General features: G+C 39.1%; 1 protein-coding gene across 1 annotated transcript in view; it reads left to right on the forward strand.

Moving 5' to 3' along the window:
• Nucleotides 1–23,906, forward strand: part of ATP8A1 (ATPase phospholipid transporting 8A1) — a 227,265-nt gene that overhangs the window by 39,415 nt on the left and 163,944 nt on the right. The window contains exons 6-9 of the mRNA XM_045018807.1: nt 5,492–5,532; nt 6,897–6,970; nt 15,720–15,789; nt 17,878–18,005. Of these exons, the coding sequence (XP_044874742.1) occupies nt 5,492–5,532; nt 6,897–6,970; nt 15,720–15,789; nt 17,878–18,005 (313 nt within the window). The remainder of the gene's footprint in view (nt 1–5,491; nt 5,533–6,896; nt 6,971–15,719; nt 15,790–17,877; nt 18,006–23,906) is intronic.

The following is a 23,906-nucleotide window of genomic DNA, read 5'->3' on the forward strand; positions in this document are numbered from 1 at the left end:
CCATTTTTTTCCATCTTGGAAAGTGAACATTCTTTCACTAGTGTTGAAATCCCTGGATGGTGATGAGTCCAAAGAGATTCAGGGTGGGGGGTGGGGGGTTGGCCATATTGGAGTCCGAGAGGTGTGTCATAACAACAGATGCCATTCTGGAAGGGTGAGGAGTATTATCCAAGAAGTTGGTGGCTCAAGGGACATTGTCCTTCTTGGAATGAAAGAAAAGTATACATTTTCTAGAGCTGAGAACAATATATAGGCTGTTCAACTGGCCCCAGCATTGCCAAATGGCTATGTTGTGACAATAACGGACAATACATCAATGATGGTGTACATAAACTATTGGGGAATATTGGATCAGGGATCTACAAAAGGAAGCAGCATCATTGATGTAGTGAGTGGAGGTCCATCTATGGTCTATCAGGACCGTGCATATCAAAGGTTACCAGCAACGTGAAGGCCGAGTGAATGGGCAGAAGGAAAATTGATGATGCAGAATAGGGTCTTCAAAACAAATCCTTCTGTTTGATCATCAAAAAATATGGAGTTCCTATTGTGGGTCTTTCTGCAGCCAAAGAAAACTAGAAGGTTCACCAATAGTTTGCAGGAAAACTGGCATAGGCATAGATGTTCTTGGCATAGGTATCCTGTCACTCAAGTGGCCAAAGGGCTTACTTTATGCTTTCCCATCACTGCTCAACATCACCAGTGTAATACGGAGGATCACAAAGGAGGAAGCAGAAATTATCTTAGTAGCCCCCCCCATTAACCAAGGAGGCCTTGATTTCCTGACCTTCTGAACATGTCAGAGCCACCGTTGTTCTTGAATTCAAGGCCAGATTTGTTATCCCACAGTCCATTTCTTCACCAGGATCCTTCCCTGTTCTATCTCAGTTGACAGGTATATTATTCATCATTTCCCAGGCCTGCAGCCTAGTTGACCTTTCATATGTAGATGGTTGCTAAATCTTGTTGCTTATTCCTCTTCAGTATCACCAAAATCCACCTTTCCTTGCTATCTCCATTGCAACAACCTTGTCTCATGCCTTGGCCATCTTACAGGTCAACCTTCTTTTGGCCTTCTTGCCTTCTCTGCTTTCCATCTCCAGGCAAATCAAAATACTGTATCAAAAGTCATGGTCTCTCCTCTCAGTTCTAACCATATCACCCACCTCTTTGAATACCTAAAATGTATTTCTGTCTCCTGTTGCATCAAATTCAGGCTTTTCATCTTTACCTATTAGGCCTCATATAATGTTGCCATACCAACATATTTGCATTTATTTCCTCCTTTCCATTCCCAGTGCCAATTCTTTCATTTTACCCTATTTCCCAGCCTCAGCTTGGAATCTTCTAGCATGGTGTTCCTTATATCTGGAACAGTCTTCCTTTCCCTCTCTGCCTTGCATTCTCTCTCCTTCAAATCCCTACTTAAATTCCAGTTCTTCAAAGTAATACCTATTCTCTTCTCATTAGTAATGCCACACTCTACCTCACCTTATATATTGTCCAGTAATTTAGATTATTTTTTTTTAATGCTGCATTCTTCAGGGCAGGGAACATGTCTTTATCTGTGTTTAATAAACTGCCATGTGTGTTGCTATGGTGCTTCTTATAAATGATTTGTAATAAAAATAAAAGGATAATTGATAGGGTTCTTCTGTGCACTAGAAAATCATGTCAACATTTTTATCAGCGAGTATTCTTGAGATTGTTTCCTATAGTAATTTTATAAGATTTCAGTTCAGATCATGTTGTTTCTTCTAGAATCTAATACTTTTGGAAGCATCGCTCATCAAATCTCATATTAAAATATGTCTTAATTTCCTTAACTTTTTATTCCATTCTGCTTCATACACATTTTATGCTGTAATTAATTAATGCAAGAAGTATGGGGAATAAACAGGAAGAACTAGAAATAGTGGTGAATAATCGCAGATACAACATAATTGGCATCATAGAAACATGGTGGGATAATTCATATGATGGGAATATTTGTGTAGAAGGGTACAGCTTGTTCAGGAAGGACAGGCAGGGAAAACAGGGAGGAGGTGTTGCCTTGCTATCAAAGATGTATACACTTGCACTGAGACAGAAAGGGAAGGCAGATCTGTTGAAAGTCTCTGGGTAAGGATAAAAGGGGTTAAAAACAAGGATGATGTCATGGTAGGGGGGTCCATTAAACAGGAAGAAGAGGTGGATGAGACCTTTTTTTAAACAACTAACAAAATTATCCAATACACAGGAGTTGGTGGTGATTGGGGGACTTTAGCTACCCAGACATCTGTTGGGAAAATAATACAGCAGGTCACAGATTATCCAACAAATTCTTGGAATGCATTGGACACAACTTTTTATTACAGAAGGTAGAGAAAGTGACTTGTGGACTGGTTATTCTGGATTTGATTATGATAAACAGGGAGGAACTGAACCACTTGAGAATCTGAAGGTTGAAGGCAGCGTGGATGAAAACGATCATGAAAAGACAGAGTTCATGATTCTAAGGGACAGTAGGAAGGAAAACAGTAGAGTAAAGATAATGGACTACAAGAAGGCAGACTTTAGCAAACTCAGAGAATTAGTAGGTATGTGCCTGTGCAGAGCAAGTCTAACGGAAAAAAGAGTTCAGGAAAGCTAGCAGTTTTTCAGAGAGACATTATTAAGGGCACAAGAGCAAACTATAACAATACGTAGGAAAGATAGAAAGTATGGTAAGAAGCCACACTGGCTTAATCAGATTTTCAATTATCTGAAACTTGAAAAGGAGTCCTACAAGAAGCAGAAACTAGGTCAAATTACAAAGGATGAGTATTTGAAAAACAACACCACAAGAATGTAAGGACAAGAATAGAAAGGCCAAGGCACAAAATGAGATTAAACTAGCTAGAGACATAAAGGGTGACAAGAAAACATTTTACAAATACGTGGAAGCAAGAGGAAGACCAGGGACAGGGTAAGTCCATTACTAAATGAGGAGGGAAAGATAACAGAAAATGCAGCAATGGCCTCTAATGGGGTGGACTAGGCCAAAAGACCCCCTGCTGGAGGCCTCAGGGTTCTGCCACATCCATGCCAAGGAAAGAGCAGTGGAGAGGTCCTCCAAGCAGGCTAGAGTGGCTGCAAGGGAAGCAGCCAATCAGGTCCCAGGATGGCCATATAAAAAGAACTGCAGAACAGAGTAGCAGTTAGTTGCTGCTTGGAGCAGGAGACGAAAAGACTGGAAGAGCAGCAGGGCCATGGATGGTTTCATAGCAGGGACCAGGGGGAACATTGTGGGAGCTCCTAGCTGATTGCTGGGACTGAGCCTGGGGAGGAATGCAGAAAGATAGTGTCTCCAGGGAGGAAGCCCTGGAGATACAGCCCCATACTAGGGCTGGACTACTTAAAGACTAAAGCCCAGGGAGCACTAAAGAGAGACAGGCCCTGGTGGACCTTATACCCGGAAGGGGTTTGAACTGGTTAACATGCAGACAGTGTGACTCAGCTGGAGTGCTGTGTCACTGGGAAACCTGCCTGAGAACCACCAAAAGGAGTCACCAGAACTAAAGAACGCAGAGGCGCCCAACCAAAAGGGGCACTCATGAGCGGTGGGTGACTGAAGTGTTAAATACATTTTTTGTGTCAGTTTTCACCACAAAGTGAGCAGTGATTGCATGACTAAGATAGAGAGCTACAGAGTAAATGGGGTAGGATCTAAGGCTAAAATAAGAAAAGAACAAGTTATGAATTACTTAGAGAAGTTAGATGTCTTCACGTTGGCAGGGTCTGATGAAATACATCCTAGAATACTTAAGAAACTGACTGAGGAGTTCTCTGAGCCATTAGTGATTATCTTTGAGAACTACTGGCTAGAAACCAGTACTCAGAGAGTAGTTATCAATGGCTCATGATCGAGCTGGAAGGGCATATTGAGTGGGGTCCCGCAGGGATTGGTTCTAGGTCTGGTTTTATTCAGTATCTTTACAAATTATTTGGACATTGGCATAGAGAGTGTACTTACAATCTTTATAGATGATACCAAGCTGCGAGGGATTGGAAACACTTTGAAGGACAAAATTAAAATTCAAAATTATCTTGACTAACTGGATAAATGACCTGAAATAAATAGGATGAAATTCAACAAGGACAAGTGCAAAATTTTACTTTCAGGAAGGAATAATCAGTTGCATAAATACAAAATAGGAAGGAGTACTGCAGAAAAGGATCTGGAGATTATAGTGAATCTCAGTCTAAATATGGGTCAACAATGTAATACTGTTGTAAACTAAGTGAACATAATTCTGGGATATGTTAACAGGAGTGTTATGCACTCTAATCAGCACTGATAAGGCCTCAACTGCATCCGACGAAGTGAGTATTCACCCATGAAAGCTCATGCTCCAATACGTCTGTTAGTCTATAAGGTGCCACAGGACTCTTTGCTGCTTTTACAGATCTGGACTAACACGGCTACCCCTCTGATAACTACAGTATTGGGTCCAGTTCTGGAAACCACACTTTGGGGAAAATGTGGACAAATTGGAGAAAGTCCAAAGCAACTAAAATGATTAAAGGACTAGAAAACCTATGAGGAAAGACTGAAAAAAATGGTTTTGTTTAGTCTGGAGAAGAGAAGACTGAGAGGAGACAATAGCAGTCTAGAGTACATAAAAGACTTATAAAGAGGAGAGTGATACATTTTTCTCCTTAGTCACTGAGAACAGGACAAGAAATAATGGGCTTAAATTGCAGCAAGGGAGACTTAGTTTAGACATTAGGAAAAACTGCTTAACTGTATGGGTAGTTAAGCACTGGAACAAATCACCTAGGGAGGTTGTGGGTTTCCATCACTGGAGTTTTTAAGAACAAGTTAAACACCTCTCAGGGACTGTCTAGATCAGGGGTTCTCAACCTTTTTCCTTCTGAGCCCCCCCCCTGCCCCCAAACATGCTATAAAATCTCTGTGGCCCACCTGTGCCACAATAACTGGTTTTCTGCATATAAAAGCCAGGGCCGACGTTAGGGGGTAACAAGCGGGCAATTGCCTGGGGCCCCATGCCACAGAGGCCCTCACGAAGCTACATTGCTCAGGCTTCAGCTTCAGCCCCAGGTGGTAGGACTCATGCAGTGGGTTTCAACTTTCTACCCTGGACCCCAGCAAGTCTAATACTGGCCCTGCTTGGTGTGAAACCTGTTTGGGGCCACCCCTGATTGAGAACCACTGGTCTAGATAATACTTAGTCCTGCCTCAGCCCAGGAGATTGGACTAGTTGGCCTATTGAGGTCTCTTTCAGTCCTACGTTTCTATGATTTCTGACCCTATAAAGTCTTGTGATATTTTACAATTGAAATGCTTGACCTGAAATAGCAGATAATGTGTTGTTCAGTAAAATGCCATGTGAATATACTGCTCTATTTTATACACATGATTTTTAGTAACAGGGAACACATGAGGAGTGTCACCTATAAACAGAAGTTTTACTGTTGTACAGTCTAATTATGTGTCTTTGCTTTTCAGTATTGAGAAATGGTGCTTGGGAGATTGTCCATTGGGAAAAGGTGTGTATTTGGTTTTTTGTTTTTAGGGGTGTAAATTTTATGTTTATACTGACATTTGATACAATTTATATATTTTATATCTGAGTAAATGACAGTTATATGAATTAACTTACAAGTATGATGGAAAACATTATATTTTTCAGTTTTTAGTAGCACTTTCTAGAATATTAAATTTAGCTTGTTTAGTAAAATGTACTTTTAGGCCCAAAACCAAATTCCTCATTCAGGCAAAACTCTCATTAATAGTTCAGTGGAAGGTCTGCCTCAATAATATTTCAATGAAAGTTTTGCCTGAATGTCTTCAGATTTGGGGCTATTAGCATATGGCATATCTGTACAAGTACCTTTAGAATTATTAAAATTAATAGACAAGAAAGTAGCTCAGTTTTTATATATTGAGCAAAGATTAGTAAAAATGTTTTTAAAGTTACTTAATATATTTGCAAAGCTTACCTTGTGTTTAAAATACTAAAAACTTAAAGCATTGTTGTGAGGTAATAGAGCAGTGTACTGCTAAAGCTGGGAAACATTCAGAAGTTCTGTTCAAAAAATATTTCTTCATACAAGGCACAGTCAATCTGTGGAACTCCTTGCCAGAGGATGTTGTGAAGGCCAAGACTATAACAGGGTACAGAAAAGTAGATGATAAATTCATGGAGGATAGGTCCATCAATGGCTATTAGCCAGGACGGGCAGTGATGCTGTTCTTATAGCCTCTGTTTCCCAGAAGTTAGGAGTAGGCAACAGGGGATGGATCACTTAATGATTACCTGTTCTGTTCATTCCCTCTGAGGTCACTGTCGGAAGACAGAATACTGGGCTAGATGGACCTTTGGTCTGACCCAGTATGGCTGTTAAGTTCTTATTAGCAAATGTTTGTCAAAAAAACAGCTTTCATAGATTTGTGTAACCTGAGGTTTCAATAAATTTGATTCAGTCAGATCTTTTTTTCACCCTGTGGAATCATCTACTTGCAAACAGGAGAGGTTTAACGTCATGAGATTCACATCTGTTTGCATGGGTTACAAATTAGCTGGAACCAGGAGCAGGCATCTGCTGTGATGCAAGTTTAGGGAAACTAATTTCCTTTTGTGTAACTAGGCTAAATATAAATCTGACTATAGAACAATAATAAGAGTTCCCAATATCAAGGGCGATTAAAGTGGAATATATTCAATGCCAGGAATACAGTGAGACTAGGCCTTATTTCAGTGGGATTTGGGTACCCAATCCCCCTAGACTCTTTTGAAAATCGTTGCCTAAATTTTTAACTGTCTTTTTGGCAAATTGAGGATTTACCTATGCGTAAAAGTTAGAGATAGATTGTGTGTTTGACTGTTAACCAATTCCCAGTTTTCTTACAGGTAGATGTTGGAGATATAGTTGTAATAAAAGGCAAAGAGTATATACCTGCTGACACTGTACTTCTCTCATCAAGGTAGAGATGCCCACTGATGCTTACAATGTAGAGGCTGGTTTCTCTACCCTGCATTAATTTTGTGATTGCTCCAAGGAAATAAGAAATAAACAGAAATACTCTTTACCTCTCCCATAATTTTACATTTAGTATTGAAAAAAAATCTATATTTGGGTATTTAAAATCTTAAACATTTTTTTCATGCTTGGCATATATAATAAATAAAAGGAATTGTATCAGTCAGTTTTTTTAGAATTACATTGAGGGGTGTGCTAATCCCCTAGGGCAGAGGTGGGCAAACTACAGCCCACAGGCCACTTCTGGCCCGCGGGACCCTCCTGCCTAGCCCCTGTGCTCCTGGCCTGAGAGGCTAGCCCCTGGCCCCTCCCTTGCTGTTCCCCCTTCCCCACAGCCTCAATTCACTGCGCCGCCAGCACAATGCTCTGGGTGGCGGGGCTGCGAGCTCCTGGGGCAGCACAGCTGCAGAGCCCGGCCTGACCTTGTGCTCTGTGCTGCGCGGTGGCATGGCTGGCTCCAGCTGGGCCAGCCACCGGTGATCCAGGCAGCACGGTTAGAGGGCAGTTGAGTTCGGGATGGTGGTCAGGGGTCGGGGCAGTCAGCGGGTGGGGAACAGGGGTCCCCAGGGGGCAGTCAGGAAGGAGGGGGGTTGTATGGGGGGCGGGGGGCAGTCAGGGGCAGGGGTTCTGGGGGAGAACAGGGAGAAGGGGTGGTTGGATGGGGCAGGGTCCCTGGGAGGCAGTCAGGAATGAGAGGAGGGGTTGGATGGGGCGGCAGGGGGCAGTCAGGGGTGGGGGTTCTTGGGGCTGTCAGGGGACAGGGAGCAGGGGGTAGATGGGGCAGGGGGGATGGGGGCTGTCAGGGAATAGGAGGGATTGGATTGGGCAGAAGTCTGGGGGGGCTGTCAGGGGGCGAGAAGCGGGGGGGTTGGATATAGGGCAGGGCCGGGCCATGCCTGGCTGTTTGGGGAGGCACAGCCTCCCCTAACCAGCCCTCCAGACAACTTCCAAAACCCGATGTGGCACTCAGGCCAAAAAGTTTGCCCACCCCTGCCCTAGGGATATTATATTACCCGGAGCTTTAAGGCATTTAAACTTAATTCTGTTAGTTAGATCCATGCATTATATCAAACGTTTGACTAGATGTCTATTACTGCATTTAGCCAAATTAACTTTTCACTATATTCATAACAAATTCAGTCATTTTTAAAGATACGTTGATATTTTGCCCCATACAACAGAAGTCTGTTTTTATGAATAGTTGCTAATTTTAAATTAACACAAAAATAAATCTGAACATAACAGAGTAACCACCACACTATCATGAAATTTTACTTATGATGCGATGTTTTTTTGAACAGAGAATTTACTTTAATTCTTTAATATGTAGAAGTTAAATAGAATATCTGTATATTCAAACCAAGTTTTCAAATTATATAAAGCTTCTGTCTTCAAACATGAAACAAAAACTCTATTTATATTAATCATAACATAACACTGCATAAAATCATAAATAGCATAAACAATTGTTTTTATTTTTAATGAATATTCTTCATTTCCTTGGACAGTTTCATTTATGAAAGCCAGATTTTACTATGTGGAAGATGCACTTTTTTCAGAATCTGTTTGATCAGGTCATGTGCTATTTGCAGTATCTATTCTAACAAATACTTTGAAATAAGAATGATTTAAATGCTTCAGAATAATTTATGTATTTTGATTTGCAGTTGTATGCATCTGTTTTCTGATTTTGTTTATTTTTTGTATTACCATAGGGCCTAGGAGCACTAGAAACCCTAAGTCTAAGTTGACAACTTGATTGTGAATGAGAGATGATAGGCCAGGTGGAGATTGTTTAGTCTGCAGAAGAGAAGAAGGAGGGGGGATTTGATAGCTGCTTTCAACTACCTGAAAGGGGGCTCCAAAGAGGATGGATCTAGACTGTTCTCAGTGGTACCTGATGACAGAACAAAGAGTAATGGTCTCAAGTTGCAGTGGGGGAGGTTTAGGCTGGATATTAGGAAAAACTTTTTCACTAGGAGGGTGGTGAAGCACTGGAATGGGTTACCTAGGGAGGTGGTGGAATCTCCTTCCTTAGAGGTTTTTGAGGTCAGGCTTGACAAAGCCCTGACTGGGATGATTTAGTTGGGAATTGGTCCTGCTTTGAGCAGGGGGTTGGACTAGATGACCTCCTGACGTCCCTTCCAACCCTGACATTCTATGATTGACTGTAAAGGACCTTGCAAGTGGCTACAATGGAAGCATTTATAACTTAAGAGTGTTTGTGCATGTTTGGGCTTAAACTTTATGCATGTGTTTAATTTATTGAAGTTAATAAAACCGTTCTTGTGCATAAAGTTAAGCATGTGCATAAAGTGTTTGCAAGATTAGGATCTTTTGTAGTCTATAAAAGGTGGTTGGGTTGGAAGGAGTTGAATTGTTATAAATTTGGGATTTCTGTTAGTGTAGCTCATCAGTTAAGACCAACATTTCCTAATGATAATCTAAAATCAGAGAGAGAGACAGACAGTATATTCCTTAATTACAATCTATGGATTGTCTAATACAAGAAATGACCTGTCACAAAGCTAGGGAGAGGAGATAGATTTTACCCAAGTGGCGTCCCAAGTTTGGGAAACACTGTGTTAGAGGAATTTTCATATGAAGGTTTTTTTAAGGCTTCAAATCCTTAATTAGCAAGACAATCTGTAGTATTTCAGAGGTCCTGATAGGTCATGGAATTAATGTCATCCAGCTGTCCAGTATTACACAGTAGATATCTTTGAAGTGCTGATGTAATAACATAAAATCATTTGGGTTATAAGCACTCTCTCTAATGAATCATTCTGTTTGCTTCATGGCAAGATTACTATAAAATCATGACTGTTGTGGAGAAAGTAAATAAGGAAGTGTTACTTTCTCTTTCTCATAACACATGAACTAGGGGTTACCAAATGAAATGAATAGGCAACAGGTTTAAACCAAAATGAAATATTTTTTCACACAATGCAGTCAACCTGAGGCACTTCTTGCCAGAGGATGTTGTGAAGGACAAGAGTATAACAGGTTAAAAAAAGAACTAGATAAATTCATGGAGGATAGGTCCATCAATGGTTATTAGCCAGGATGGGCAGTGATGATGTCCCTAGCCGCTGTTTGCCAGAACCTGGGAATGGGCAACATGGGATGGATCGCTTGATAATTACCTATTCTGTTCATTCTCTCTGTGGCACCTGGCATTGGCCAGTGTCAGAAGACAGGATATTTTGGTCTGACCCAGTATGGCCATTCTTATGTTGTTAGTACTTGTTTCCAAAGCCTTTTACCATTTCTGTCCTCCTGGGGTAGAATTTTGTAACTCAGAAGTGTTCCTTCTCCTTCCATACCTTGTTAGGCAGCACAGTATCTGAGGAAGTGAAATCATTTAGTTCCTTCTGTTTGGTGAAAGCCCCTTTCATACACCGTGTGTCCTCTCTGCATTATCAGAGGAGTGTAGCAGTAGAGGAGTTCTCTACTCTCTCTTGTTTAGGAGTAATGACAGACATGAAGAGAGAGAGAGACCAAAAGATGTCTTGATAGTCCTAGTCATTATAGGACCTATATGCTAAGTCTGAAAAGAAGAAGGGGAGATGGCAGAGTCATGTGAGGCTTGGTCTACACTACCACTTACATCTGTATAACTTATGTCACTCAGGTGAATATGTGCCCTCCTCCCCGCAAGCAATATAAGTTACACTGACCGAAGTGCTGGTTTGGGCAATGCTATGTTGGCGGGAGAGTTGCTCCTGCCAACATAGCTATCACCTCTCGTGGAGGTGGATTTATTATGCTGATGGGACAGCTCTCTCCCATTGGCAGAGAGCATCTTCACCAGACACGCTACAGCAGCACCCTGAATTTTCCTCATTCATGGCATCTTTTGCGGCAGCAGCGATCTGATAAGCTGTGTGGGGCTCCAATCTTTCCCCTCCACTCACACTCAGGGGGGTTAATTCTCTCCTGTATCCTAACTCCACTTGGTGTAGGACAATCTGAGGGCCATCAGAGAACTGCTTTACAGCTTTTTGATTTTATGGGCTGGTATGGATGGGGAATGAGTACAGTATATGTGTTTGGAAAAGAGCTCCTTCTGTGCTTCCTTCTTAAATTCATTCATTTGGGGATGCATTTCGATATCAAGGAACTATTCTCTTTCCAGAATGAGTGACAGAGATCAGGGATCAGATCCAGAACTTCATGTGTGTGTGCCAGATCACTCTCAAGTAGATTGTGACATTTTATTTTAACATGGTTCTGTAGGCCAGGCTCTATTTTAGGTTGCTAAAATGTGGTTGGTTCTCGAGCAAGGAATAGCAGTTTTTGGGGAATTTGACTCAGAGTTCTTGATTACTTTGGGAAGTTTTATCCCTGATACAGTGGAAGGACTCATATCTTTTTGTGACTGAACTGACAAATTCAAAATGGACTTGCGTCACAAAGGCTCCAGCAAACAGAAAATGGACAAAAGAAACATATCCTTTACATATTTACATCTTTGAAATGAGGACTGTCTTAGAGTGCTGCTGAGATTTCAGAATTCAGTGATTTGAAGGTGGGGCTTGACATCTTGATTATTGCGTTGTTGATCAACAGGCAAGGTGGATTTTAGATTGGCATCTGTGGTCCAAACACGTCTGCCTCTAAATTATTGGGAAACACCTGCACAAATCACAGAGCCTGAGAAAGGGGGAGGGGGGAATCTTGGCAAACAGTGTAATTGATCAAATGATTTCTCCAGGAGGCTGGTTTCTAAATCCAAATATCTTTGATTTGATTGTCCAAAGATGAAGCCATCCAAGTATAGACCTATTTGCTTCATCTTAAGCCAATTCTTAACAATTCTGAATCATATTTCTTTGCCATGCTTTCAGTCCCCTGTACCAGATCCACAGATTACAAGGGAATATTTGGATTTCTATGGCTTGGTTGTTCATGTTAATGATTCCATAGTGTTTTATCAGATCACAGGGAAAGTTTGTTTTCCCCCTCTTCTGAGGCCAGAGGTGTGGAAGCTATGAGGATACTCATTTCTAAAGTTTGTGAGTCTCTCCAAGACAACCATATCCCAACATTTTGACTGTCCAGGTCTCTGGTGTTAGGGTCATTCAGGAGAGGATCAGCACAGTTTTTTTTGTTTTGTTTTGTTTTGTTTTAAACACCTTTATGAGGGGACATCATTTTGAAATGTGTTGCCTGGAGGACAGATAAAATAGTTTAATTTAGTCCTGATAGTTCAGATTAGTTAGAGGTTTTTCACCAATTGTTGTAAAGTTATTCATTCTGTCAGCAGATATTCATTTTTGAATCATTACTATAGCCATGAAAGCACTCAGCTGAAGCTATAGAGAGATGAGGATTTAATCAAATAAAGTGTGTAAAATAAGACTAAAAAAAATCTTGTGTTCTTATTGATTCTTGTGAGTCTCAGTGAAGTAGAATGGCCAGTAAGAAACTGAAAATATCTATCCCCAGATGAAGAAACACAATTAATAAGTAAATTCTTATTTTTGTGTCTTTCCTATGTTTGGATAAACTAAGTCTGTTTATACAGAATGTGTTAAGCTGGAGAGTTGAGGAATTTCTTTAGTCTCAAGAGTGACTTTCTTTCCCCAAGGCTGAAAAGGGCTGACATGAAGTTTCCCTTCATCCTGCATTTCTGTACCATGACACAATGCCTGCAATCAGAATAGTTTATTTGTGTATGTATGTATATTAATTTTCTTCAGAGACCAGAGGGAGAGTCATGGTTGCGCACTATGATAAGAGGAAAAGCGTGTCCCACATGCTTGTCAGCCAGATAGTGCATCAGGACAGATACTCTGCCTTCAACTATATCTGTTGTTACAGAAAAAAACCACATTGATCTCACTACAGTATTAATCTGAACCTTATATCCAGTCCGTATATTAAGATACATAAAATATTGTCAAATGGTCATTATTTTCCAAGCAATATAATATTATTATGGTAGCGCCTAGAGGCAAGGCTCTGCAGTGCTGGGCACTGTACAAACATACAGTATAGACAGTACTAAGTGTATTTGGATATTATAATACTTGGGTATCAATAATACTTAGAATCAAAGTTTATAAATTATGATTGGATGCTAATTAAATTGGATTTTTTATCTACATGTAAAGATTCTTGTCCTCTTACCTTTTCAGAAAAAGTTGAATACTACTACTAATGCTACTGTACCTCTGCTTTGAGACGTTTATATAAGCAGTGATTTGAGAACATAGGATGCTCGTATTTTATTTTAACTTCATTATCAATTTTTTCTGAAACTTAGAATCTGTTTTTAAAGTAAAGCAAGCTCGTTGAGCAGCAATTTATATGTTGTTGTCTTCTGCTCTCTGACCTGATTTAAATGGATTTTGAAAAAATTGTCATCAAATGTGTCTATTAACATGAATTGTTTTGTATAATAATTTCAGACTTTGTCTCTTTTTGTCTCTTTGTCCATTTGATTTTTTCCCCGTTACTCATTTTTCTGTTCTAATCATTTTTAAACTGGGATATGTAGGTGGCAGTAGGGGAAATAGTGAAAGTCACCAATGGGGAGCATCTCCCAGCTGATCTCATCAGTCTGTCATCAAGGTTAGAATAAACTGGTTGCACAGGAAATGTGTATGTGGGTCCTCATGTACCAAATTTGAAAAATGTAGTTCAATTTTTGTCTGCATAACTATGTTGATATATCAACTGTCTTAAAAACAAACACATTACACAGGTGAATTTTATAGAAGTAGAAAAGATTTAGTTGATAAAGATATTTATATAGGTTATTGAAATGTATAAATGTATGGTAGCATTCCCAAATACTGAAAATTTGTTTCACTCCTCCCTAGTATATTTTTGTATTATATTCACCAAAATCATTAAGCAAATTTTCATAAAACAAACTGTCACTGTGAAACCATAGTATAACTTTTTGCAGTGTTGTACTTTAGACAAGTTGAGAGGGAATACATTTGAACCGTAGACAACTCATTGTTTTCAATAAATTATATAATATAACAAATCATTAACATTTGATACATTTTTATAGGACCCTCTGCACAAAGTTGGATGTTGCATATTCTGTACTGCATGTGATGGAAAAATAGCTCCATTCTTGTGTGTAGTGACAAATTGCATGTTACTTTGATATACTTCAGCTTTATACTAGTGTTTGTACTGTGGCTGCAGTTTTTCACTAACAAATCAAACAGCCTGCCGTGATCTAACTGTAATCTGTTTACTTTGCATTCTACTAAAATGGTTGCAATTTAGCACGTCTCTTATTTGCAATGTCTTTGCTACCTTAGCCTTTTCAAAGTGCTTCATAAATGTGTTGTTTGTTTTTTGACTGTTAAACTAATAAAAAATGCTAGAATTAGACACATGCATTTATTGAATCAGCTATACAAAAACAGTCTAAATGGAAGTCTGTCATTTACATTCTTAGAAAAGTTGCCCAAGAAATAAATCAATGAGTAATTGAAGTGTTTCTTCAATCTTAAAATAAGAGGTTTGTGATCATTAAAAGTCATATTTTAATGCTAGCATAGTCAAAATATGAAGAAGTAATCAATACATTTAAAAAAATTCAGAATATTTGCGGCAAGATAAAGTTAATGACACATTGGCTACTATTCATCATTGACTGAAAACATGCTTTAAACTTTCTATATGTATTTATTTAATAATAATATTGAAATTCCATTTTAATTCTTTAAAAGGGAGAGTAAAAGCATTTTCTATTAAAACCTACAAGATTTCAAATCACTGTAGAGGTTAAATTCCTATTTATTTACTTCTAGTATTTTTAATGACTTCCTGGGCCCTTACAAAAACAAAGCTAAATTTCTACCACAGATCTAAATTATTGATTCTGTGCTCCTGTCCAGGAACTGACAGCTGAGTAAAACATTTCAGAAATCTTGAACCATCATTCCTGACTCTGCTGCTTACTCACCATGTGACCTTAGGCAAGTCACTTGATGTTTCTGTGCTTCAGTTTCCCCATCTGTAAAATGAGACTAATGTTTACTCAATTTCTATCTGAAAATGTCTTACTAAGAATGAAAAGTGGTATACAAATGTTTATTATTGTTTGTTAGTTAATATTTAAGAGCCTAAGTCTGTTGACATAGGAGATATGGTATAATTACAATACATGCCGGGGTGGTATGATATCAACCACTTATTAGCATAAGTCTGAATAAATGCACGACTCCAGTTGCAATATCTTGCATAAACTCAAACTTGTAGTCTTATTCTTTGAGAACAGGGTTTACATGAAAAGAGGCAAGACATGGGAGCTAAATGGCAGTATATCAGTTGTGCATGTCTGTTATAAAGAAATATATTAAGAGACCTTGGAATATCTGGAATATTCTGATCAGCTGTTAAATGTAAATTTGTGAGCACATGTGAACCATGAATAGAAAGCTTTCTATGCTTTTGGAAAACTCCAATTATATATACACATTTTTTCTTCATAGCTTTGATATATTTATGGCAGACATTTTCTGAAAATGTGAATGACTTAATAATTTTGCACAACTATTTGTCCCTAGTAGCTTTTTTATCTGAAGGCTTTTATTAAAGGAAATGTAATATATAAATATATGTTAGGAAATTACAGAGAGCTTTTACATGTTAATAAATTATTATATTTGTTACTGTGATATATTAAAAGATAATTGCTTTATTTTTTCTAAAATAAGTGAGCCACAAGCCATGTGCTACATTGAAACATCAAATTTAGATGGTGAAACAAACCTAAAAATTCGACAGGTAAGAATTTATGTTTTCAATATATTAGCTACAGATATTTTAAATATCTGATTGTCTGCTTTCTGTGTATAGTTATTTCAATATAAGGATGTACTGCTGTTTATTAAGAAATATATGAAAGCATGTTTTAGGAGGCTTAATTCTGACAGATTTCACGAAGTGGTGAATGTTAAAGAGGGATTTGAATGTAAAGAGGTTCACAGTGGACTTGTTAGTGAGTAAAAGGGTAAAATGTTCAAAAGCCCAAAAGTGACTTAGGAACCTAAGGGGCAGAAATTAAAGATTTTTAGGTCCTACGTTCTATTTTCAAAAATAATATGGGCATTCAGAAGCCCAAGTCTCATTGAGTATCTAAATAGCTTTTTATATGGACTTAGGCTTCTAAGTCACTTAGGCAATTTTGAAAAATTTCCCCCTAGGCTTAAAGTATAGTGTGGAAAAAAGCATAAAGACAAAAAGTGAGGAGTAGGCTACAAAGGCACTAGTGATGCAAAATGAATGGGTAGAGAGAAGAGGGGAGCAGAGTTGAGCCTTGAAGGTGACCATGATAAGTGTGAACAGATAGTGAGGAAATTGCAATAGTGATGTAGGGGATGATCAACACAAAGACACGAATTCTGACTAGAGGGTCAGAAAGGTAGAGTCAGATTACTGAGATTTTGTAGAGATTTGTAGAAAAAGCGGGAGGGAATTTTTGGCAATATGGAAATGTGGTGAGATGGAGGAATTTAGATAATATGACTCAAAGATTGTAAATTTGTGTGATTATGAGAATGAAGTTATTAACAATAGAGAAGAAAGGAAGTAATGGAGATAATTTGATAGGAAAAGATTTGAGGTTCATTTTTAGTCACTTTGAATTTGAAATTGAAAAAAGAGTGCAAGAGAGGAGAGATAGCTGAGTCACCTATATACAAATGATAGTTGCTGTGTGTAAGCAGCTGAGGTATTCTAGAGATGACATTACGAGATTTTGAAATTTATAGAAATAGAATCATAAGGTTAGATGAGACTGCAAGGGTTATCTAGTGTCTAATCCCCTGCCTAGATGAACTTACTCAGTTCCTCAGTCTTTGCTCTTATGGCTTGCATTCCATCCCTTTGATCATCTTTGTCGCTCACCTCTGGATCCTTTTAAATTAATCTACATCTTTTCTATACATTGGTGGTTAAAATTAGACACAGTAATCTAGCTGAGGTCTAACCAGTGCTGAGTAGAGTGGTACTGTCACCTCCCGTGACTTGCATGCTGTGCCTCTGTTAATGCAACCTAAAATTGCATTTGCTATTTTTGCAACAACATTGTATTGCTGACCCATGCTGAGGTTGTGATTTACCACAACTCCCAGATCCTCCTCAGCAGTGCTGCTGCCATGCCAGTTATCCCCCATTCTGTATTTATACATTTGGGTTTTCTTCCCTAAGTGTGTAGTACCTTACATTTGTCTTCGTTGAATTTCATTAGCTTCATAATCTATTTTATGTATGTAGAAAAGCTTCCTAAATATAAAGGTATCAATCAAATTTTCAATGCATACTGTACATCTTACTTCATTCTAGAAACTAATGACATGGGGATAATTGTTTAAAATCTTATCTATTCCAAGCTATAGAGCCAGACTGTGACTTCTTAAGCCTTGTCTTGCTTTTTTTTAGAGAGGGAAAGCATGGGTGAAGGAGGACTGCACATGAGTGGCGGCCTGACTTCCCCAGAATTTCTCTTAAGAGATCTGCATCATGTTCTCTTTCTAACTATCAGCCTTTTGAAGGATACAGAATGCATTCTCCTCCATACTGGGCCACCTCCACTGTCTGGTGTGGGCGGGTGTTTGTTTGGGGTTATGACTCTGTCTTTCATCCAGATCGCTTTCAAGAGGCTAGTGCTACCATATTACTGGCCAAGAGCTGTGCCTGTGCTCCCCAATGCCATTCTGTTGGGACCCTCCATGGAGGCCGACATGGAAGCTCCCTTCCTCTGCTGTGCAATGCCAGACAATCTGTTGTATAATATATAGGTTAACTTATTTTATATTTTGTTTATTGTAAAGTACTTTTATAATATAGTGTTACAACAAACTTTGTTTACAGGGTTTGCCATTGACAGCGGATATAAAAGACATTGACAGTTTGATGATACTTTTGGGCAGAATTGAATGTGAAAGCCCAAATCGACATCTCTATGATTTTGTTGGAAATATCAGACTAGATGGGCATGGGTACGTAAACATCTGAGTAAAACATTTCAATATATTTTAAAACCTACTGTTAAATCTCTTGAATTGTGGTACAAATAGCTGAGTCCTTCTTCAGCTAACAAAGCTTCCTTTTCAACTGAGATTCTAATGTCAAAGGTTATATTCGTGATGCCAGGAACTTTAGGTCATATAGTAAGCAACTTTCAGATGCTAATAATATAAATATAAAGCAGTGCTAATTATAAATTCATTCCAAAGATGATTTTTGAAATCTCTCTTAATCACTCATCCTGCTAATCTCTTCCATTCCCTCATGCTTTAGTTGGGGAGTCTCTATTCTACAAGTTGGATATAAAAAGGTCTCTTGGCTTGTGTCTGGAATGGACCAAATCCCTTAGTATGTACATCTAAATTCTTGTTTAATTTGACAGAAACACATTAAGTCAAATTGTATTCAAGAGAACTGTGTCTGAATGTCTGCCTGTTTTTTCATTGTTACTCATAAGGTATTTATCTAAAGATAGACAGCCTAAGTGTGGTTTCAATACACAGATTTGCAGAGTAGCTTAATGAAAGTTTTCAAGATACCTGATGCTTACAAAACATTATATGGAGTCTGTTGTGGTGTAAAAACAAGTCTGGTTTATTAGTGTGACAAAATGAACCTCTACTTTCAGAGTAGCCCAGTTCTCTATTCCCCAAATCTTATTTTATAGGCTCTCTCTGTTTCTGTAGTTGAAAATTTGAGAGGTATTTTATTCCTCTGTATACAATATTTTTCCTGTTTACATTTAGTGATAATATGTGTTTCATGTAAGAAGTTGTCTGGGATCGGGGGGTTGATCCTGTAATCAATTTTTAACAATTTTTTGTTTATTTCATTTTTATTTACCAATTTCTTACAGATGCATTCCTGGAGTTTTCAGTTGCAAGAGTGTTGATCTGTTATAATTCTACTGTACTTGTCATTAAAGAAGAGCAAAACACTTACCTATAATGCTTCTCTGAAGGTAATAATTATAATAGATCCACACAGCCATCCTCTTTCCTGTTAGGAAAAAAGTGTATTTTTGTTCTAAATTTCATTACAATTCTTTAATTTGGTGAACGAAGAATGTTCAAAATGCTACTGGCTGTTATGCCTCAACAGCATATAGGAGCATGCCATCTGCTGGTAAAGCGATTTAATATTTCAGAAATTTAATTTTGGACTTTTTGGAACAAGCTTTATGTGCAGAAGGATAGTCCCAAAAGTGTGGCTCTAGTGTAATATGTACCTTCAGAGAACAAGAATTATAGGTAAATATTTTTTTCTGGATCCTGACCTCTTCCCTGGTGTAAGAAATTTGCATTATACTTCTTCCTGCAAATACTAGAAGTAGGTCAGACTTGTCCACCAGCTTTAAGGGTTTGGTCAGGCCCCTTTTGTGCCAGATTCTGTGCCTCTCACAGGGCAACTGGAGTAACAGTTTGGTGTTCCCACATTATCAATTACAATCCTCGCTTTTTAGGGGCATCAGTGATCAAAATGTTTCTCCCCATTTTCTCCTCTCCATTAGAAAACAGAAATTTCAGGGACTCTAGTCCCTGAGTGGGATCTCCCAATGGGCTCCTTCTTTCTGTTTGTTCCCCCACTGTGGTAGAGCAAGCCAAAGAGGGCAAGGGCAAGAGCTAAAAGGTGCTCTGACTGACGAGGAAATCCTCTCAGTAGCCTCTGAAGTGGAGCTCCACCACAATAACTCCACTCTGTGGACCCTTGTTATGCCTCAGGATGGGCCTCAAGTCTGTGGCTTGTTGAGACCTCTAAATCCTCTTTTAATCAGCAGTACTCCAATGAAGACACTTCCACAAGGGCAAGTCAGCCCTCTTCAGTTCTTGGGATTTGGCAAAATACTGTGTCAGTCAAAAATTTGTCAAGGGTAAGTCCAAACTGTCCTCAGGCCAGTCTATAGAGGGAGAGACATCCCAGATTCTAAAAAATGGGTGTCTGAATCACTTGGGAAGTACATGGTATATTTTCTCCCTTCCTTTCTTCCCAATCATAAGATCTGGGCTATCTGGGGATGCTTCCTTACATTGCCCCTCTACTTATGTATCAGATAAGATGTGCCATTACCTAGTGTGGTAAGGCCCAAAAGGGAACAACAGAAAAGAAAAGAAGCCAGTGACCTGACTTGGGAGACCCAGCAAAAGAAGATAAAAAGCACTGCAGATATTTTTCAACTTCTATGAGCTTTGGCTCTTCCCTCAAAGAAGGGGAAAGCTCTTGGCTTTGGCTCATGAAAACTCCAAGCTAGCTTTAGGAGGAAACCCACTAGCCTCTCCTGCAAAGTTCGTCCCCCAGACATGTTTGAAACCACGAGGAGTAAGATGGTGGCTGTCTGAATTATGGCCACTATTAAAATCTGGCCAGAGAAATAGGATGAGGAAGTTAAAATCACAAGCAAATACCTGCTATTCAAAACAAAAATAACTTTACCATCCCGCTTCATCTCTCCTTTGAAGAGCATTAGTTAGGAATAGGAAATGCTTGATAAGGAAAAAGGGTTGGTCACTGAGCCCCGAAATTCTACAGGATCATAGAAGTCAAAGGTTCAGCCTTCATCCTCCCAAGTATCAATGCAGTAGTTTCAACTCTGACAAAAAGACAGGTTGATGGGGATGGATTTCATCTTAAATAATCCTCTAGACAGGAAGGTAGATGTTCCAGTTAGAAGTGACTTCAAAGCTTCTTCAGCAGCCTTACAGCCCCAATGAAAACAATGTGCTTTGCTAGAGCCACTGTGTCCCGTTGCAGAGACCTAAAAAATCTTAACCCCCAGAAACCAGTCAAATTCAATATAATACTTAAGAAAATATCCTTAGCTACTGCAATTATAATAGATGAAATCATGGACCCCATGAGGCTGCCAGTGAGAGATTTGGCTACTAATTTAGTGTTCAGACCCCAACTTTGACTTAAGACCTCAACAATTGATAACTATTCATAGCAAATCATTTGTGGTTCAAAATTGTCGTGTTCAAGGTGAAGCTTGATGAAGTAGTATTTAACACATACAAATCAGAGTTTGCTCTTCAGTCCAAGTTCAAGAAGGACAAGTCATCGTACAAAGACAGAAGATTCCTTCATTCATATGCAGAATAAAAGTATGAGAGAGAGAGAGAGAGAGAGAGAGAAGGGACTACTCTTATTCTATAGGTAAGACCAGGGTCTGAAACAATTGAGGAAAACTCAGCACAGGGAATGACTCCAAATCGGTCTTGCAGTCCAAACAGTATGATTGCAAAAGAGTCTCCCTCTGTCCAGAAATAGATCTAAGAGGCAGGATATCCTACTTTTCAGTGTATTTCATTCAGGTAAGTACAAAATCATCCTGATGGAAATCTTGCACCTCCTACAGCTAAAAGCAATAGAATCTGTTTATAGAAGATGATTCGGATTCTGTTCCATATTCTTCATAGTAAGGAAAAGATGAAGAAGAGTCCTTGTAGTCTTAAACCTCTTAAGGCTTAACTGATTAATGAAGACGACAGGATTCAGGATAGAGACTTTAACTTCCATCACAGCATTCAGTCTCTTCAGCAGCTCTGCTAACATTGGTAGACCTGGCAGAAACGTATCTTCATATTCAAGTCAAGCCCTTCATTTGGTGGCAGTAGGAATCTTGTGGTGAAAAAAAATCCTCCTTTTGTAGTCTGGACCCCAAAATCATGAACAAAGCTACCATCTTCTAAGGATGCAGGAAACATTTGGGCTGCCACAATGTAAAGGGAATGGATTCCCCACCATCACAGCTCATATTTCTGCAGTAAACAGTACTATACACACAGGCTTATCCAAGTCTCTGGTAGAGCAGCTATAACACTGAGGTTGCCTAGGGCAGCCTATCCGTCCAAATCAATAGCTAGGTGTATATTTCTTTTCTCGGATCTGCGCGCAGTGCTACAAGTTCTCATGCCCCATCCATTTGAACATGTGACATATAATTTCATGTGTTTCCTTTGCATAAAGATGTGCTTCCTGCTGGTAGTGATGCTGGCAAGAAAAGTCTCCAAAATTTCTGCTCTTGGAAAATATGAGTCTAACTGTATCTTCCGTGAGGAAGGGGTCAGCAAGATCTCAACATCTAAAAGACAAAGCATGGCACATGCTAGGTATGAGAAGAGCAGTTAAACTTTACCTTGATGAGACCAATCAATTAAAGAAAAAAGTGTCCTCATTCACTTTCTTTCAACCAAGTGCCTGGGCTTGAAAGTGTCCAAATGCTCCAAAGCTGTGTGGAACAAGAGCTATAGCACTGATTTTTTTTTAATCAAGGGGGAAAAAAAGTAGTTCCAGAAGGGATCAGAAAACATGCTCAACATGCAGGAAATGTGTTAGCGACTACAAAGCTGCCCTCTGCTCATTTATAAACACTATATTTTAAGAAGCACTACAGCTTGACCATCCATTTCCTAGAAGAAATATTCTTTATCATGAAGATGCTCCAAGGGGAGGTTCCAAAGTAAATTACTGTTATTACCCTTAATTTTAGGGAAAGGGGTACATACTTCTCTATCTTCTCTTTCCTTACTTGCTCTCTCTGCATTTCAAACATTCCAGACTGGGGAAGAGGAGAGGGCAGGATCCACAATGGAAAATTTGTTACTTGCTGATTCCCTTACTGAGGTTGACCTCATCCTCAATCTTCCCCACCTAAGATAAATTATTGGAATATCTCTACAATAGTTTTTACAGGGTCTATGTATCATATATAAACCAGAGTACTAAGGCACTGTCGTTAACAAGTTTATTTATACTCTACTACTAATTTGCTGATTCCATACAGCTGTGGAGATACTCATCTGAAGTTAGGGAGCCACCTCATTGACAAGTCTGAATTGCATCTAGTATTTGCAAAAGGAAAGGTGGAGAGATTGGGCGAGATGTTAGTCCCATAAAAAAATAATCAGGTAACAAATTTTCTGTTTTACTAGGAGCCTGAGCTACGGTATATGTCATATCAGTCATCTAAATCAGCAGTTCTCAACCAGGGGCCTGGGCCCCCCTGGAGAGTCGCGAGTAGGTTTCAGGGGGTCTGCTAAGCAGGGCTGGCGTTGGACTCACTGGGGTCCAGGGCAGAAAGCTGAAACCCAGCCGGAAGGGCTAAAGCCCATGGTGCTGAGCCCTATCATCTGGGGCTGAAGCCAAAGCCTGAGCAACTTAGCTTTGCAGGGTCCCCTGTAGTGTTGGGCCCTGGCAATTGCCCTGCTTGCTACCCACTAATACCAATCCTGGCTTTTATATGTAGAAAAACAGTTATAGTGGCACAGGTGGGCCACGGAGTTTTTATAGCATGTTGGACTGCCTCAGAAACAAAAAAGGTTGAGAACCCCAAACTAAATTGAAATGGTCTCAAATATAAATTAACAAGAGAAACTCAAAAATCTGTAAAAGCAGCAAAGAATCCTGTGGCACTTTATAGACTAACAGACGTTTTGGAGCATGAGCTTTCGTGGGTGAATACCCACTTCGTCGGATGCAATTCTTTGCTGCTTTTACAGATCCAGACTAACACGGCTACGCCTCTGATACTCAAAAATCTGTATATTTCTAATGTATAAAGTGCTGCTTTATGAAGAATGCTATTGAATTGAAGTACATACTTTAACTGATACAGATAATGTCAGTTTGTTTTGCTATCCCTAAGTAAAGAACATACAAAAAATTTAAAAAAAATCAGGTTACTTTAAATTTTAAATAGGATCATGTGTATAAAGGTTATTTGTTTATTTGATATGCTGGTGGTAGAATGGCCTAAAATGTGATCGTTCCAAGAAAATGATTGGAATCATTTAAGAATTAATTTGAAAAATGAAATTCTTGAGTAGATGAATTTCAGTTTACAAATACACAACTCCTTCCCTGAAGATATTCCTTGT

This window comes from Mauremys mutica, chromosome 5, assembly GCF_020497125.1.
Source record: "Mauremys mutica isolate MM-2020 ecotype Southern chromosome 5, ASM2049712v1, whole genome shotgun sequence".
In the NCBI taxonomy this organism is placed as follows: Eukaryota; Metazoa; Chordata; order Testudines; family Geoemydidae; genus Mauremys; species Mauremys mutica.